At 35.2% G+C, this 18,221-nt stretch overlaps 1 protein-coding gene and 2 long non-coding RNA genes across 3 annotated transcripts; 1 reads left to right on the top strand and 2 right to left on the bottom strand.

Moving 5' to 3' along the window:
• Positions 1-488: 488 nt before the first annotated feature.
• Positions 489-6,945, bottom strand: LOC142608297 (exosome complex component RRP41-like). Its single transcript, XM_075780044.1, has 7 exons — positions 6,726-6,945; positions 4,392-4,470; positions 4,027-4,129; positions 3,820-3,940; positions 2,884-2,972; positions 1,226-1,375; positions 489-854 (listed from the first exon to the last, which is right to left on the bottom strand). Exons 1-7 carry the CDS (start codon positions 6,865-6,867, stop codon positions 765-767), a joined length of 774 nt encoding a protein of 257 aa, XP_075636159.1. The 5' UTR covers positions 6,868-6,945; the 3' UTR covers positions 489-764.
• A 539-nt stretch (positions 6,946-7,484) lies between these two features.
• LOC142607015 (uncharacterized) lies at positions 7,485-9,595 on the top strand. Its single transcript, XR_012839217.1, has 2 exons — positions 7,485-7,718; positions 9,140-9,595. It is a non-coding gene; the product is annotated as an uncharacterized LOC142607015 (long non-coding RNA).
• A 495-nt stretch (positions 9,596-10,090) lies between these two features.
• LOC142607044 (uncharacterized) lies at positions 10,091-12,349 on the bottom strand. The gene is made up of 2 exons (XR_012839220.1): positions 11,943-12,349; positions 10,091-10,471 (listed from the first exon to the last, which is right to left on the bottom strand). It is a non-coding gene; the product is annotated as an uncharacterized LOC142607044 (long non-coding RNA).
• Between the last annotated feature and the right edge of the window lie 5,872 nt (positions 12,350-18,221).

Raw genomic sequence — 18,221 nt, forward strand, 5'->3', positions numbered from 1 at the left:
AGACCTTTTTTTTTTTTGGATGAGCTTCATCTTCTGTACTTTTTTTGGATGAGCTTCATCTTCTAGACTTTTCTGCAGTCAGGCCCAATTATTATTATTATTTTTTTTTTCAATTCCTGCCATTGGATGGATAATTTTTGCACCTAAATATATTGAATTTTTCAATGTTTTGCTAGGTATGGAACGGAAGCGGGTCAGAAAATGTGATAAGTTTAATGATTTAATCGGCCCAAAGATACAAATTAGTTGTGATATTCGTCAGGCCCAACTCCAGCTGGTTTGACGCTCACCCCAATTGTCAAGTTTTTTTTTTTTTTTGCATGTGAAAAAAATATGGGTTGTTAACCTAACTCTGAAAAAGATTGGGAAAGAGGCATATGTTTTGAAAACCGTTTAAGAAGATATGTTTCTGACTTGAACCCAATCCATTTGTCACCACATACACTAAATCCCATAAACACATTGAGAAATATTTCTACAACTTGGGATGGCCTACTTAAAATTCCTCTTCAAAGTTCAAATGCACACTGCATTGTGAACTGAAAATTTAAATAGAATAAATATGCTGCAGATTCAAAGAAATCAGGTTTAAGTAATGTGCAACCACCAAAAATAGGCCAAACTAAACCAGTAATCAATCTATAAAGTTTATTTTCTTTTTACTTCCTCTTTTTTTTTGGGTGGGGAGGGGGGAGCAAAGGGAAAAAGAAAAAGAAGAAGCTGAATCTGCAACCTGTATATAAAAATTAGGAGAAAAAATTTCCCTATTCTTGTGAAGTGGAAGTGGCTTCTTTCAAACATGACCTCATGATCTTTGCAAGCTTTGAGCAAGCGTCTAAGCATAGCTGCATCCCCTGCTTACAAAAAGCAATATTAGTACACTCAGCCCCTATCCAAACTATTGATGCTATCATATAAAACAAATGAGAAATTTTTGGATTGGCCCATTAAAGAACTACCCTATAGATCCATGAATAAATGTACAGTTACAAGTACAAGCACTGATCAAAACTGCTTGGTGGTACAGGTTCAATTTCACTTTGCCTAGGTGACTTTAATGAAAGGATTTTATTGATCCAGAGAGCATGCAAGTTCCACCACACAATCCTCGATGTATAGGACCTTGCATTTAGACAAAATCATGGAGCTCATTCCATTCTCTTATACAGCACAACTGTTCTAGATGAGGATAAAAATAAGAGAGTATTCCAGTTGAAAGATTTACCTCATTAATTTTTGGGGTTGACCATTCCCCTGTGACAGTAAGCTGAGTGACCTCATAACGAGAAGGCATACATGTAATCAACAAGCCTCCATCTTGGTAGCTTTCCTCTTCCAAAATAGGATCAATGACAAGGTTCTTACCAAGACAAGACTAGGCACCAAAGAATTAAACACAAGACGTGATTATTTGATAAGCAAAAGAGATCTATAAAAACATACTTTTTTTTGCTTTTTTTTTTTTTAATAGGCTGCTTCATGCATAAAGATCACAAAGAAGCATAAAGAATTACAAGTAAAGATTATTTACAAAATGACAAATATATCTATAAAAGATGGTATGGAATCACTATTGGTAAAGCTCCATACACAACCACTCATGTAAGGAACTAGTAAAGGTTGCTAGCAGTTGAGAACTTGTACCATCCACATCTTCAAAAGAGCATTGATTACATTCCCTCCATATAGTCCACATCAAACATGATGAAACCACATTCCATATATCCAACGAATGCCTACCAACCCAGTTCCTCCATTCACACAAAAGGACAATAACTGTTTCAATAAAACCCAATGAATCACAAGGGTTCTAAATACAAAGCTCCACAAATCAGACACAACACTGCAATGAAGCAATAGTTGGTCAACCATCTCCCATTATATTGGCATAAGAAACACCAACTTACTAGAGTATATCCCCTCTTGATAAGGTTCTCACAATTATCTTTCCCCATGCCTCTGTCCAAACAAAAAAGGCCACCAAATAACTTTCCAAGGGAAGAGATCATTTGATTCCTTCGAATAAAATAGTAAGAACAAACAGTGAATTCCCCAGATAATTTTAGAGCCAATAAGAGGATTTTTCCCCAAATATTGTGATTAGCAATAATTATTTTATTTTATTGTTTTTGATGTGTGTGTTTAGCAATAAAATAAAGGTGGATACATATTCAGAGTTGAGATGAGAATTTTAGAGAAGTGATAAAATGGATATACCAATACACCAAATGCCTCACTACTCACTACAAACCAAATACGTAAATTAAAAAAGAAAATAAGAAAACAAAATTATAGGTATAATAAAATTTAAATTGGAAAAAAAATTTATTAGATTCTATGGAATGATGTTATGATCCTAATGTCTCATATAGATTAAGTATAAGCTTAACCATGTGTTTATAAGTTCTTGGGCACTCTCCCCTTGCAAACCGGTTTTTAATGGTGAGTTCTACTCATGGGTTTGTAACATTTGGTATTAGAGCTAACTACCACCCTAAGTAATCGGATGTAACTCATTGAGTATGAGATCAAATGAATTGTGGCTTTGTGGTCGGATCCCAGAGGCGGTGACCTAGAGGATAGATTAAAATAACTGATAAGCGAGTGGAGCCACCAAAAGAGAAAGGGCTACCATCGGGTCAATGTTGCTAGAGTAAGCTGTCGTGGACGTCGGCTGCATAGCATGGTGGTATGTTATGATTCTAGTGTTCCACATAGATTAAATATAAGTTTAACTATGTGTTGTTAAGTTCTTGGGCACCCTTCTCTTGCAAACCGGTTTTTAAGGGTGAGTTCTACCCATGGGTTTGTAAAAAATGATTTTTACATCATGCTTAACTATCCACTGAAAAATGTACGGAAGTGTCTGGATGAGATGCATACCAAAGAAACTGAGGCTACAAGGTCGTGCATCAAAATCCCAGCATCTGCTAGGGCAAGACTTGCACATGATATCACGACAGGAAGATCACCTGCAGTGAACATGTATAAAGCTCATCAACAAACTCAAAAGCGATATCATTGCCTACAACTCAAATATATTGTCAGAAACTGTCACCCAAACAAAAACAGGTCTCTAACATAAAAAAAAACTATTGTTGTCTCATTTCTATATATGTACACACACACACACACAAACATGTGCTAGAAACCGTTGTTATATATTTCTAAAAGTTACTTCGTTGTTCTTCATAGTTGAAGTTAAACCACTACAGCTTTTTTCTCAATAATTACACCCTATTAAAGAAATTTCTATCTAATATGTCCATCATAAGTCCAAAATATGTTGGCCAAGTGCGTCCAAAATATGTTGGCCAAGTGCAACCAAATTATCTAAAAATAATAATTTTATCCCAATAACATGGCCATAACGTAGCAAACATGCTTCAAAGGAGTATCAAAAAAGAGTCATAACAATGGAGCTACCATATATATCCTGCAGCTAATCTGGGACACCCAATACACTTTTTTGAAGTTTGTTACACCAGAAGTGAGAATTTTCCACTCTAAATTGGTGAGATATGATGAGTGGAAGCTTTGGTTGACAATTACAGATGCTTGCATTATATATATTCACTATTAAGAAACAATATCATTTTAGACACAATTGACCACAATTATTTTCTGTTGAAATTAAATTTCTACTTGTTGAAAATCACAATTACTATTATTATTATCATTAGAAATTGGATCTAAGACCTCCCCAACCCCAACCTTCAGTCATTCACTGCCTGAAGCTAAGTCATTCATGAATAGACTTCTCTATTAATTCTTTTTATAAGACTACTATATTAATTCTAATTGAAACTTCATACTTACTGCCACCAGATTCCAGCACCAATGCGAAAACATCTACAGTTGTCTTGGGGAAAGTTTCCAAGATTATTGCACCCTCCAAAGATTTATGAAGCATTGAGGAAAAATCTTTGTGCTCTGATCCCTAATGGAAGGGAATTCGAAAATTACTGCAATTGTTAAAGATGGCAAATAGCAGACATTAAGTTCACAGTGAAAGATCCTTCATACCTGTCCTCGGACGGGGGTAGCAAAAGTTGTATAGCTGACACTACAATTTAGCCGCCCAATATCGCTGTACATCATTGCCTTCTTACTTTCTCTTGGCCCAAATCTAAACCAACCAAAACTCAGATCAAACATTAAATAAGTTTCCTTGAATCTAAATATGAATCGAACTGCCTATTGTATATCTTGCTAGAATATTTGTTACAGAAAATTAAAAAATTAATAATAATCTTGCAGAAAATTTTTTGTTCTTTTTTTTTTGGAAAGGCAGCAGGGGATAACTAAAGTATGGATGTATTTAATAATTCCATTCTAAAGAAAGCAGGGTATCAAGGAACCACAATATGTGGGGTAAAAGATATACTCACACAGACACAATAACCTTGGTATTTCCAAACTCTGCATAAGCAGATCCTGAAGCAGCATTCACGGCACCAGTCCTAAAAACTGCAAGCCACCAACAACTTGTTATTCCTTCTATACCAGTCATAAAATGAAGCATGTACTTTAGCAAAAGTTTACAATGAAAATAAGAGTCCAAAACACAAGCTTCAATATTTTCTACAATCTTCAATCTTCTAAACTTTTATGTGGTTAAAAGCTCCAAAACAATTTATGTCAGAGGTGATAAAGTTGGCTTCCGCTTAATAGAAGAACAGCATTTGAATGATGTAGCAACATTCCTTATCTATGGTTCAACACCCATGACAACTTAACAAGTAGCAAAGCCTGAGACTCACATCTATCCTCAACATACTCACTCCAAGCGGTTTAGACTAACTTGCCAACAGAAAGTAGTTGCAAAGACTAAATGTATATTGCTGCATTATGAAAAGCTTGTGTAATTTGACCACCTCCATGTAGTCATGCACAAGAGACTTTTAGGCACTTCAACTCTTCAATAATGATGCCATCTAAGCAATGGAATTTGGCATATCCATGAAGCAAACAATAGGAATAGCAATAGGGACCTATTTAATCACTTTACAGGACAAAAAACCACCAGTGCCAAGCCAGATTGGAAACAAGAGCCTTAAAAAAAATTTGAAAGTGATAGTAGGTCTAGATTATATTCATCCCCAAAAGAAAAGTAGAACCAGGGAAGAGAAGATAGCACAACCAAAGCCATTGGTGGAAATGACATCTAGACTAAATATAAACCTTCTTTTAATATGAATATCATTGCTCAAAGAAAATGTACTTGAACAGTTTCAAGTGATGCGATGCTGAGCTGCCTAATTTTTTGCTTCATATGCTGTAGCCACCTCAACGTGCATGTGTCTGATACATAAGCCTTATGGTTAATAGTAAAGTGTTAATAGAACATATCAGTTGTTTCAAGGCTGTGATTATAGCATTGGGATCATGTCTATTTCCCAGCATGAGCAAACACCAAATTAAGGGGAAAAAAATCAAGACAGAGAAAGATTTGAAGCAATGATAAATATTGGGATTTCCATAAAGAGGTAATCCACAGAGTCCTGCAAAGGAGTTTTCATCTAATGATATCAAATGCTTTAATTTCTTTAAGCAGGTCATTACACAAACTGTCATGCTAAGGTGAAAAAGATCCATCTTCCACATTGGATGCCACCCAAGTGCATATTATCACTACATCTTATTTTGATGTGAATCAAAATGGTAAATTTGTAATAGAGAGATCCTTAAAAATGTAATTTAGACTTATAATGTACAGTATAAAGATATCATAAGATATGCTCCATGACCTGAGATATAGACTAAGGTAGGGTGTGAAGAAGATCAACCAAAGTATATAGACAAAACTTTTTTTTTAAGTATACAGTTAAAACTTCTGGATGAAAACAATAACCAAGAATAAATAAAATTTATAATATAGATAATCACCAAATGGATGAAGACAAAGCATGCTTCACAAAGCCACAATTGTAATGTTAAACATGCAGAGTCCTCCAAATTCATGCATTAACAGACAACAGATCGTTGAACCCCAACAAACAATGACATCATACTCTTATTAACAAAGCAAGGAATCAAATGATACCAAGTACACAATAGACTCAGACAACAACATCAAACTCCTAACTCCCATATCATCAGAAACAACAGGAAACTCACAATGTGGTTATGCAATTATTTCAACCAAACACAATAATGCACAATCCATGCAATGGAAACAACGAGGCAATAAGATACTCATAACCCAGTTAATGAAAAGCATAGCAGGATAGAAGAATGGAATAAACAAAACAAAACATATAAGAACAGAAAAAGAAAGACAGACAATTTGAAACTAGAATTCAAACCAAAGAAAGAGCTTTGACAACGTTAAAACCAGAGTGAATCAAACCAAAACAATCCAATGCATGTGACTATCACTCCCATTAACCTCATAAGACACCTACAACCAGCACAAGAGCACAGTCCTTTTCATACACAACCATGAAAATCTTCAAAACCCAGATGCTAATTTTGTTTCTTTCGAAAAACCCACATGAAATAAACTGATAAACCAAATCAAGTCTCATCAAAATTAACTTTTTTTGAAAAAAAAAAACAAAAACAAAAAATCAACCACACTGATCATATTGAAAAGCACCCACAAGCAATACCAACCCAAAGTTCCAGAAACTATCATTGGTAAACGCAAAAGAAAAGTTTGAAGAAACAAAGACAAAAAGAAATATGAATCCAAAATATGAAAGGAAAGAAAAAGAAAGTACATGCGGGTCGGCACTGGTGGAAGCCACGGCCATCGGGTCGGACCCAATCGACGTCGTCTTTATTGAAAATGGGTTTTCGGGTTTTCTGGGTGGTTGGAGACGGTGAGTAAGTCGTCGGAGTCGTTCCAGGTTGACCGGCCATTCTCGGCGGCTCGTTCTTCTTCTTCTTCTTTGATTCCCAAAGCTGTGTTTTAGTACAGAGTGAGCTGTGTGTTTTTTTTCTTCGCTACTTGAAACGTTGCGTTTTGATTTGTTAATTTTTTGTGGGACCAGTTAAAAAAGATGGGTCAACCTAAACCCGATCCGATGGATCTGATCTAATGGGTCGAACCTTTCACTAGTCCAAAGAGGTCTTAAAAGGCTGTGCATGCTTGGAATTAAAGTTGGTTAATTTTGAAAGACTAATTAAAGTAAACTAAAACCTTTTTTAAAAAAAAAAAACTTAAATCCTATTAGTCACAAACTCTCAATGAAATAAATAAAAATTGGTGGATATACAAGTCTAAGATAATCCGAGAGGATAGTTTGGAATTTTTAATATTTAAAAATCAATTGTTTGTGTTCTCATGAATTTAAAAAAAAAAAAATGAGAAAATGTTAGGTCCGGAGCTGGCGTAAAACCAGTGTTTTACGCCAGCCAATGAAACCACGCCACGTCAGAGTTCACTTAAGTCATAAATATAACCTCAGAAAAAAAAAAAAAAAAACATTTCACGCTCACAGCTTTCTTTGCTTCCTTCACGCCATTCCTCTCTTCTCATCTGTTCCTTCATGCCAAACCTCCACCACCGCCACACAGATCGCCGGAGCAGAACGATTTCGAAGAAGAAAGAGTTCTCGCCGTGCCCTCTGCTTCGTCCTCTGGGGTTGCACCGTCCTTGCTTGCCCGAACCTCCACCACACCACACAACGAATCACACCGCCACATAGGTCGCCGGAGTTGTGCGTGGAGCTTGTAAACATACCGGAGCGGCCGTGAGCTACGATCCAACGGTTTGTTTTTCATGATTTGTCATTTTTACCAATTTGGATTTTGAATTATTTTGATGGGTTTTTCTGGGTTTATGGGTTTTGATTAGATTCCTAAGTGTTAGGGCTAAATGAATCTGATTGTTTTTTGAAACTTACTTTTTTTTATGCAAATCATTATATCTTGATGGTTTTTTATTAGATTCCTAAGTATGAAGGTTGTCTTTTGCTTTTTTTTTTGTTATTTTCGTTTGTGTGTGTGTGTGTGTTTTTTTTTTTTTTTCCTGTATAGGTTACTTTTGTATGCTTTTGAAATTGTAAAAATTAGTGATTTTTCACAAAGCTCAATGATAAAAATTAAAGCTAGATGTGAAAAACTAGAAGCCTAAAAGAGGTCTTTCTTCCTCTTTCCACGGTCATGTTACATTTGTGTGAACAGATCTTCAATGATCAAGATGATTTCAATTCATTGTCAATTTTATTTTCAACTAGATAGACTTTGTCTTAAATTGCGGTAATCCTACATTTGCACACAGATCCTCAGATTCAGCATGTTTGAGTGATTGATGTAGCTTAAAAGAGAAAAAAAAAAAAAAATTCTAGTAAAAAGTTGGTGGACATTCATCAAAATCACATTGCAATAGTCAGATGTTCTTGTCTTGAAATTGATCAACCTTGCATCATTTTAACCTTTTTATTTTTTACATTGGGCAGTATCTTGAATACCTTTCCCTGCCCCATCATATATTATCTTCATTGTGCAGGATGATACTTTCTGCAATGTCATCATCTTCTATTTTGTTAAAAGTGGGGGTTGTATATGTATTGCATTTGTACGCGATTCTATCATATAAGAAGTGAAAATTTGTTTGTTCGTTGCCATTTATGAGTTATGGATTTCTGCTGTGAACATCCTGGTTGGTTTTATTTTGATATTTATCCTAGCATTACCAAGTAGCTCTAGCTCATGAACTTCTAGTTCCTCTATATTCTCTTTCCTTTTCAACTTTATCCTCTTTTACAATCTTTTTTTGCAGGTTTTGTTCTCAAATGTAAAAACTAGTTTATGAGATTGGAAAATAGGGATATATGGCATAATTATGTTTTTTCTTTTACCAATAGAGAAAAAAGCTACCAGTAATCTGCTTTTGTTAGAAATTCCCACAAGATAATATGTCTTGTATCTCTTGTCCTGCACTTTATTATTCATTAAAACCTATATATTACTCAGTTCTTAAATTGAATTCTAATTATTTTGCTTCATCCTCTTCGATTAGATTGTATATAGATAGTTAGTCTTTGTAATCTGTACTCACAACTTGTAATCTCTCTTTCATTCAATAAAATCTGAGTTTTATTTAGAGAGTCTTCAAGTTTTTACAATTATGCTTCCATGACTTTACAGTTTAATATTTCTTATGTGTATTTCCTTATAATGGTGTTAGGGAGCAGAGCAACAAACATTTGTAAGTTCTGAAGGCATAAACCAAGCATTGTGAAGTTCTGAAGACATAAACCAAGCATGGTTCAGAGATGTCGGCTGTGGTTGTCTATAAAAGAATAAGGTGAAAAATGATTATTCTGGAGCAGATTACAAGGCTTGAAGAGATGGATTTTTAAATTTGTTCTTTTGGAAGGAATTTTACAAGCAAGAAGTTGTAATTATAATGTCTTCTAAATAAATCTTCACACATTTATTTGGTGCATCTCAAAAGCAATTATGTACTGTTTACTTGAATTTTTTTTTTCAAGGATCGTTTTGGTTCTTCTCTAACTCCAGAGTTCAATAAATAAAGCAATAGCAAAATAGTTTTGTTATACTATGTAAAAAGATTCTTACTGTTGATGGAAAAGTGTGAGGTGACAAACTGAAACACATAAATTATATAATGTTCTTGATATGGAGTAACTTCAATGGCTGTTTTGACTGCATTCTTGTCACTAGAGTTCAAGCTTATCAGACATTTCTCAGCATCTTGAATTTACTCCAGCTTCAATTTGTTATCATAAGCATACATGTACCATCAATACGTATGCCATTTGGCATTAGCAGTTCACGGAATGAGAAAATTATTGAAGCTTAATTTAATAGAGAAGCCATCATGATTAGTTAGTCACCAACACAGACAATATGGAAACAAATAAAAATCTCACTAAAAGTCATGTATACGGACTTATAGTCACTCTGAAAGTCATGTATACGTATTGTGACATCAGCTTTTAGAAGGTTTTGATGAAGCCACTACATATTTGATGGACACCAGTTCACATTTCATGTTAATTACATTCCCACTGATAAAATTATATAAGCATTATTGAGTAGTAAATATCTAGCTGAAGGTTAACAGACAAGTTTTCAAGACCAAGAAATCATGGTGAACAAGATACTAGCCAACTGCATAAAGGTTTCCAATAAACATCATATTATATTCCACCTTTCAACATGTTTAAATTTCCTTGAACTGTTTCAAACAATAACAAAAAATATCTAAGCATTCAATCCATTTCAAATACACAATTATCTCCACAAGTGCCTTCACTTCTGCACATTTATCTACAAAAAATTTCGTTCACTTCTGCACTTGTGCATTCTTATAGAACTTTGTAATTCTTCTGGATGTCTCACTTGCAGCAGCCATATCTCAACAAGTGACATTTCATCATAATTATTATCTTCATATATCTTTAACTCCCCTCCTCTCCTTCATTGTTGTATGGATTATTCCTAATCTTCCCCCGATAGTAAAGGGCAATTGTGAATGCAAAGCTGTCCATCCCTACAACAAGAGCAAGGAATTCACCATTAAAAATAGACATAGCAAAGGGCTGAATTATTCTTAAAAAGTTATTCTACTATTTCAATACATATTTAAAAGTGATGGAAGTAGTATAATAAGACAATTAGTGTCTAAGTGTGAAGATTAGAGACAATGCCTTTGATCCATGAATTTATCGTGATCCATGAATCTCTTTTACCCAACTACCAATAAGGTGAGTATATGAATAATAAGCAGAAAAAAAAAATCAGTAAGTGCTTAAAAATTTGGAATGCAACTTATAACTGTCATTCAGGCATAGTATTAAGTATCAAAGTACCCTTCACGTCAATACAAAAAAATGGTTTTCTTATTCCTGTAAACACCTAAAGGTATGCCAAAAAGAAAAAACTCATTTCATTAAATCACTTGATATATTCATGTTAAAAATCATTCCATCCCCTGCAATTTGCTTAATTAACATGTTCATATGGAGGTCTCCTAGGAAGTTAGATAACTTTTGTACCAAATTGAACTTGCCAATGCCTCTGCTGAAATCATGAATAGATTCTTTATTGGTGATTAAATGACTTCTATTATTGCATTGCCTGAATTGTTTGATCAATAATTTCAGGAATTGTGTTTTTGAGATTTTAATAAATTGAAAATTTTGGCATTGCTCTAGGAAGTGTATTAAGTGGTGGAGGGAGTGTCCCTGCTCCTTAGGCTACTGCACAGCAATGGATTGATGTAGTATTCACATAATTAAGAAGAGTAATAATCATCTTACCATTGTTCACTTCTAATGCATATATCCCTCCTGACATCTTAATCCTTATTACTATGACAGTGTTATGAATTATAAGCTGACTTAGCCAACCAAAGATTATTACACCATGTTGCTCATCATAATCTCTAGAGATGGCAATAATCTCTTAAGTTTTAAGAATTTCAATATCATTTGTACAAGCTCTTGTTTGATACTGTATAGAATTTTGCAAATACATGTCAAAATGGAATACTTTTATCACAGAAAAAAAAAAAGTATACAGATCATAAACAGTATACAATCTTTATAGAGAACTTGAAAATTTAAACAATACATTTTTCGACCATGGAAAGAGGAAGAAAGACCTCTTTTAGGCTTCTAGTTTTTCACATCTAGCTTTAATTTTTATCATTGAGCTTTGTGAAAAATCACTAATTTTTACAATTTCAAAAGCATACAAAAGTAACCTATACAGGAAAAAAAAAAAAAACACACAAACGAAAATAACAAAAAAAAAAGCAAAAAACAACCTTCATACTTAGGAATCTAATCAAAAACCATCAAGATATAATGATTTGCATAAAAAAAGTAAGTTTCAAAAAACAATCAGATTCATTTAGCCCTAACACTTAGGAATCTAATCAAAACCCATAAACCCAGAAAAACCCATCAAAATAATTCAAAATCCAAATTGGTAAAAATGACAAATCATGAAAAACAAACCGTTGGATCGTAGCTCAAGGCCACTCCGGTATGTTTACAAGCTCCACGCACAGCTCCGGCGACCTATGTGGCGGTGTGATTCGTTGTGTGGTGTGGTGTGGTGTGGTGGAGGTTCGGGCAAGCAAGGACGGCACAACCCCAGAGGACGAAGCAGAGGGCACGGCGAGAACTCTTTCTTCTTCGAAATCGTTCTGCTCCGGCGATCTGTGTGGCGGTGGTGGAGGTTTGGCATGAAGGAACAGATGAGAAGATAGGAATGGCGTGAAGGAAGCAGAGAAAGCTGTGAGCCTGAAATTTTTTTTTTTTTTTTTCTGAGGTTATATTGATGACTTAAGTGAACTCTGACGTGGCGTGGTTTCATTGGCTGGCGTAAAACACTGGTTTTACGCCAGCTCCGGACCTAACGTTTTCTCAAAAAAAATTATTTGATAATTTAGAGAAACTAATCAAGATTAGTGTTACCCAGTCAAAAAAAGAGTCAATCAAAATTGAAAATCTTGAATTTATTTCTTAAAATAGTAAAAATTATAATAAAATTGGAGGAAAAAAACCATGATTTAAAAAAAAAAAACCATTTTCTCACTCAAGAACGCCCTTTTCATCAACAAAAACTCATCACACCATACCCACACAATAGCCCTAAGCAATGTAGGCACGTTCTTCTCATAAAACCAAACATTTCAACATCATATGCCACAACAACATAGGTACGGCTAGTATCTAGGCAGTCAATTTAATCCCTTTTATATTACTTTGCATTACTTTTATTAAATTATAATTTTTAATCATAGTTTATGTAGGGAGGATTGGCCCAGTTGTATATATTGGGCCGGTGGCCTAATTCGAGGACGCCTAATTGTTCGAGAACGGGTAAACATTGTTATGGAGGTCGGCATTGATGAATAAAGAAATGGGTCTAGTTATGATAATCCGAGAAGGGGGTCTAAGGAGAGATGCCTCCTTGGAAGAGTGATGCAGAGGTCAAAAGGTACGGACTGCTATCTAGAAGCAACATCTCAAGAGATTTATTGATAAGGATATACATCACGAGAGCACTGGACAAAAGAAAGCTATGAAATATTTAAGAGAAAGCTGCTACCACTGCATTGAATGCTCTGTAGCTAACTCTTTGGGCGCATTAATGAGGAAGTGATACCTGAACATTGGTTTTCAGCCTTACAGCTACTCCTAAAGACTTCAGGAATGTGCTAATGGAATAAGAATCAACACTAGCAATCTGATCTACACATGAATGGTAAAGATAAAAGGGGGAACGTAGTATAAAGTAGAAAGAGGACCTTGAGGGAAGGGGATCGGAGGGAGAAAGAAGAGAAAAACACTGTAGAGTCAAAAACAACACTTGTAATTAATCCTAAAAGAAATAGATATAAGAATCAACATCCTCGGATTGTGTCTGAGGACAATTTTCTTTAGATAAAATCAATTTATCTTTATTCTATTGTCATCTTTACTCACTATGATCATTGTCTAAGCTCATTAGAACCTAGTTTTCTAGTCCACTCTCTACAAATTCATTGTATTGAACTCTTTAGGCCTACTCCCTTTTCTTACTTTGGGCTTAAGTACAAAAATTGTGGTCTTACAGTTTATATTTATTAAAAAATATATAAAAATGTGTTGTTTTAATTTTAATTACATTTTGGATTATGAATTTGATCAATAGGTATTTAGTGATATTTGTAACTTAATCTCTTGAACATAATCACACATTCTTTTGCACACTAATGATGTCTATGCATTCATAAGCATTAGGACTATCTGTATTCTTTATGGCCTGTTTGGATGTTTAAAAAATGAGGGGGAGTAGAGTAGAAGGAGGGAGAATAATTTAAATCTCTTGTTTGGAAGTTTTTTAAGGAAGAAGGGGGAGGGATTTGGAGGGGTTTCAACTACCTCTAACTCCTCATTTTTAATTCCCCCAAATTGGAGAGATTTGGAAGGAGAGTAGATAAATTATTGACCAAATAAATTCTCCAATTTACCCTTTTTAAATTATCAAAATTACAAACCAATTTAATATACTTTGTTTGTTTCCTAAGAAAATTAAAAATAAACAAACAAAATGTTGATTGAAAATTTTTCTCTGGAAGTGAAGAATATGCTCCGATCTTCAACATTGGTCGATGATAATCCCACATTGATTAAGGCGTTGCCAGCGGAGACCATCTTTCCCATTACCTCTGCCTACTTCTTCTTCTTCAACGACGTCGTCCACGTCGCTCGCGGCAATCGATCTCGAGTCGGTGGCTATGCACGAGATTGGGCATTTGCTTAGGCTCGAACATTCATCAGTGGTGGTGGCTTTGGATCAGTAAGCGTTGGGAGCGATCGTAGTCTCAGTTTTCGCGCTCGTCGTTGCGATTTATAACTTCGTCGCCGCGAAGAAAAAGGCCGCTGGAGAGGCGCGAACTGAGGCAGTGAACTGCAACGACGGCGGCCCAGATAATGTAGATCCACTAACGCCGCCGACGCCGACGTTATCATCGTCGGTGCTGCGTCGTCGGCTCTGCTCTCTATCATATCTTTTTCTCTTTTTTCTTTCTCGACAACCAAATAGTGCCGAGAAAGAAAACTTCAGCATTTCGTTTTCTTTCTTTTTTCTTTTTTTGAATTACAAAAAAAAATCTGCTAAAGTTTATGGATTTACATATGTGCGTTTTGTCCCTCTTCTCCCTTTAATTTTAGCTATTTTTTTGACAAATTCTCAACAAAAAAAAAATACAGTAGGCTAATTTGGTTGATGATTTTTGGTAATATGTTAGTAATTTAAAAAAAAATCATAATTTACAAAACTGATAAATTAATCATAGACCAATGTTACAATTCATTTTTAAATATGGGTAAATTTGTCTATTTAATCATTTCCTCTCCTCTCCATCCCAATTTTAAAAACATCCAAACAAGGGGAAGTGCTAATTACTCCCTTCCCCTTTACTAATTTTAAAAACATCCAAACAAGGTGGAGGGTAATCATTTCACTCTACTCTCCTCCCTCTCCAAACTTCCAAACAGGCCATTATGGATAAAATTGTGATTAATTTAAATTCATGCTATTAATTTATTTTGTGTCATTTTGCAGTTAAATTCTTAATTTTTTTTTTTTATCATAGTCAATTTCAATTTTCGTGGAGAATGATATATGTGGACTACATTAATTTTTCTTTTATTTATTTTTACAATATGTGTTAATTGATTGAATGATGAATGGATAAGCTGCGTAAGCATGTCTATGCTTGTTATGTAACCCATGAGACTAATTATACTACCAAACGGGATGGGTGACAAACACATTTCCACTCCACAACTTAGTCTCCAAACAATCTTATCAATGTAAATTTTCTTTTTATAATCTTATTTTTCATTAAATTGTAATTAAGAATTAAGTCTTACTCCTATAGTTTATCTTTTAGCTCGTATCTTGAACATAAAGCCATAAAATGCTTGTTTACTTTGTAAAGTCTTTTATTAAAATGTTAACAAATTAATAAAATTTTGAAGGTCTTTTTTTTTCCTCTTAATTTTTTTCATTGTAAATTAAATAAAGTGGCAAATCCGATATTAGTAGCTTGGGTTAGGAAAGAAATATTTATAATTTAATCTCCACCTTACAAATCATACCTTCAGTCATGCTTTTCACAATGAGAACTCAATTGGAGATATTAAGGGCTCGTTTAGATTAGTCATCACTCAATTTTCAAATCTCAATTCTCAAAACTCATCACTCAAACTCAAAACTCATATCTCATAACCCAAACTCCACTGTCACTCAAAAACTTTTATTTGATTACCAAACTCAGTCACATAACTCAGCTTTGAACTCCACTTTTTGCCAAAATGGTAGAGCCCACGAAACTGACTATACACAGGAGATTTCTGGTAATTCCCGCATCCCTTTTCTTTTCTACTCTTCCTCCTCTTTCATATTTCCCCATCAGTAGACCCAGAAAATGCTTTGTTTCCCCTAAAGTCAAAAGCAAAGTCACCCAATACCCATTTAATGCCTTCTTCTTCTTCTTTTTAATTTTCTTTCATTCTCTATTTCATTTTCCCTTCCACAATACCCATTTAACGCCTCTCCATTTCACCGTATGCTTATGTCTACTATTTGGGATATATTAATTCGGATGGGTATGTATGGTGTTTGTTGTAAATTGTTTGCAAAGTTGTAAAAAATGTGCACATATGGTCTATTCTGCACACAAATTTTGTCATTTACAAGCTTCTCCATCAGTCATTAACCCTGTAAGGTAAGTGGTAGAGAAGAGTTAAGGCCTTCTAGAAAGACGAAGTTAGGGACAGCATCGGTGAAGATGCTCTGAAAATCCTCTGTCAATGGTGGGCAGTCACGGATTGTAATGCAGAGAAGAAATGGTTGTGCTAAAGCTAAAATGGAGAAGACGTAATGGAGAAGACGAAATGTGATGAGATGATTTTGGGGAAGAGCTGAAGAGGGAAAGAGGGAAGTGGGAGAGAGGGAAACTTTGCTGGTGAAAATATTTGGGGAAGAGCTGAAGTGAAAATATGGAGAGCAAGTGAGCAACGATAATATCAATTTTTCTTCAAATTGATGTGACTATACACTGTCAATGGGTCCCACAAAGTCACTCTATTTACTATCATGCCCCTGAAAACTAGGTTTCAGCTTTTGAAAACTCCTTATTCCTGTTTTCAGTTTCCATCATCCGAACTCAAATTTTTGAGTTTTGAGGAATGGAAACATTACTCAAAAAACAAGCCAAACAATTTGTTTCTGTGGGTCTCATGAATTTTGGATTATGAATCATGGAAATTGAGTGATATGACTCAGTTTTGTGCCAATCCAAACAGTCTCTAAGTGATGGACTCAAAAAATTGTAACAGAATGGCCAAAAAGTTTACACTAGTTGTACTTTGTTGTTTTATGCTTTGATAACTATCATTTTTTGTGTGCTTAATGCATTCACTCCATGTTGTGTGCTTGCATTATGTGATGTGTGATTGCATTGCATGCCTTAGTCCACCAATCTCGGTATTTGTAACATTGGATCATCCTCTCCCTTGGACACTAGTACCCTCAAGAAACTACCGACCCCACGACCAATGTGACACTCCTCGTGTCATATGTTGGGAGGTACATAATGTCCTTGCCTATGGGAGAACCATAAAACCTACCTTACCTTGTACCCATGTAAAACCTATATCTAGGATCTCCCATCTTTAATCCATGTCATTTTTCTCGTGTTGTTTTCTTTTGTTTATTGGAGGTTGAAGCTCAACACTTGAAAAAATTATTAAGTCCATCATTGTTGAAGTAGTCTTTCCCAATTAATAAAATGTTGTCACTTATACAAATGTGACATGAATGGATGATTTTTTTTTTTTCTTGTGGTGATTAGGAAGTTAACTTACACACCTGCATAGGTGACATTATTTCATTGGATAGGAGGATCACTTCAGCAGTTCGATAAACCTAATAATTTCTCCTACACTTAGGGCAAACACTTTAAGGGAGCGTTTGGTTCGGCATGATGTTACATTATATTGTAATATTACGTTATAGTTGTAAGTGCACAATTGCACCTGGCCCGAAGAACAGTTACGGGCTCAGGCCCAACGAGCCTTAAACAATATGAATTTGTAGAGTGTGGGCTTGAAACCCAGGTTAGAAGTGTCTAAGGATTAAATGACAAGCCAAAGATTGCAAACACTTGAAAAACAACAAGGAATATTGTAAATCAACCTGCTCGGACGTAAGCCGAGAGCTGTTCTTATATTATCTCTTTCTCTTTTTTCTTTTTCTTTTAGATTACAAAGAAGGGGCCCCCTCATTCCTGTTCTAGGTTGCTCCTTAAATACTCCTCTTTTTGATACTTTGTACACGTGTTGCCCCAACTCCCCCTTAGCCTAGATATTTCTTTTCTCAGTGCCTTTGAATAGTAACCGGAAGTTTCCCTTCCACTGTTCAGGTGTCACTTCCCCATTAATACGGCCAGGGTGGTAGGTGCAGGGTCTTTAATGTGGAGGTGGCAGCCTTTATCCTTGGTATTTCTCTAACATCGGTGCTTCTAGGACATTCTAGGGTTCGCCCCTTTAACCATTGGTCTTGACCGTGTCATTCCCTAACCTTTACCATGAAGTCCCGGGTTCTCCGGTGCCCGTCCGAAGGGAAATTCACCCTCGGCTGGATCCTCGGATCCTCGGCGTATGGGCCGACCCGTAGTACTAACAAGTTCTAAACCCAAGAGCAGGTCGGTCTTCCTTAGCATGGCCTAAAGGCCC

Source organism: Castanea sativa, chromosome 8 (assembly GCF_040712315.1).
Source record: "Castanea sativa cultivar Marrone di Chiusa Pesio chromosome 8, ASM4071231v1".
NCBI classification, from domain to species: domain Eukaryota; kingdom Viridiplantae; phylum Streptophyta; class Magnoliopsida; order Fagales; family Fagaceae; genus Castanea; species Castanea sativa.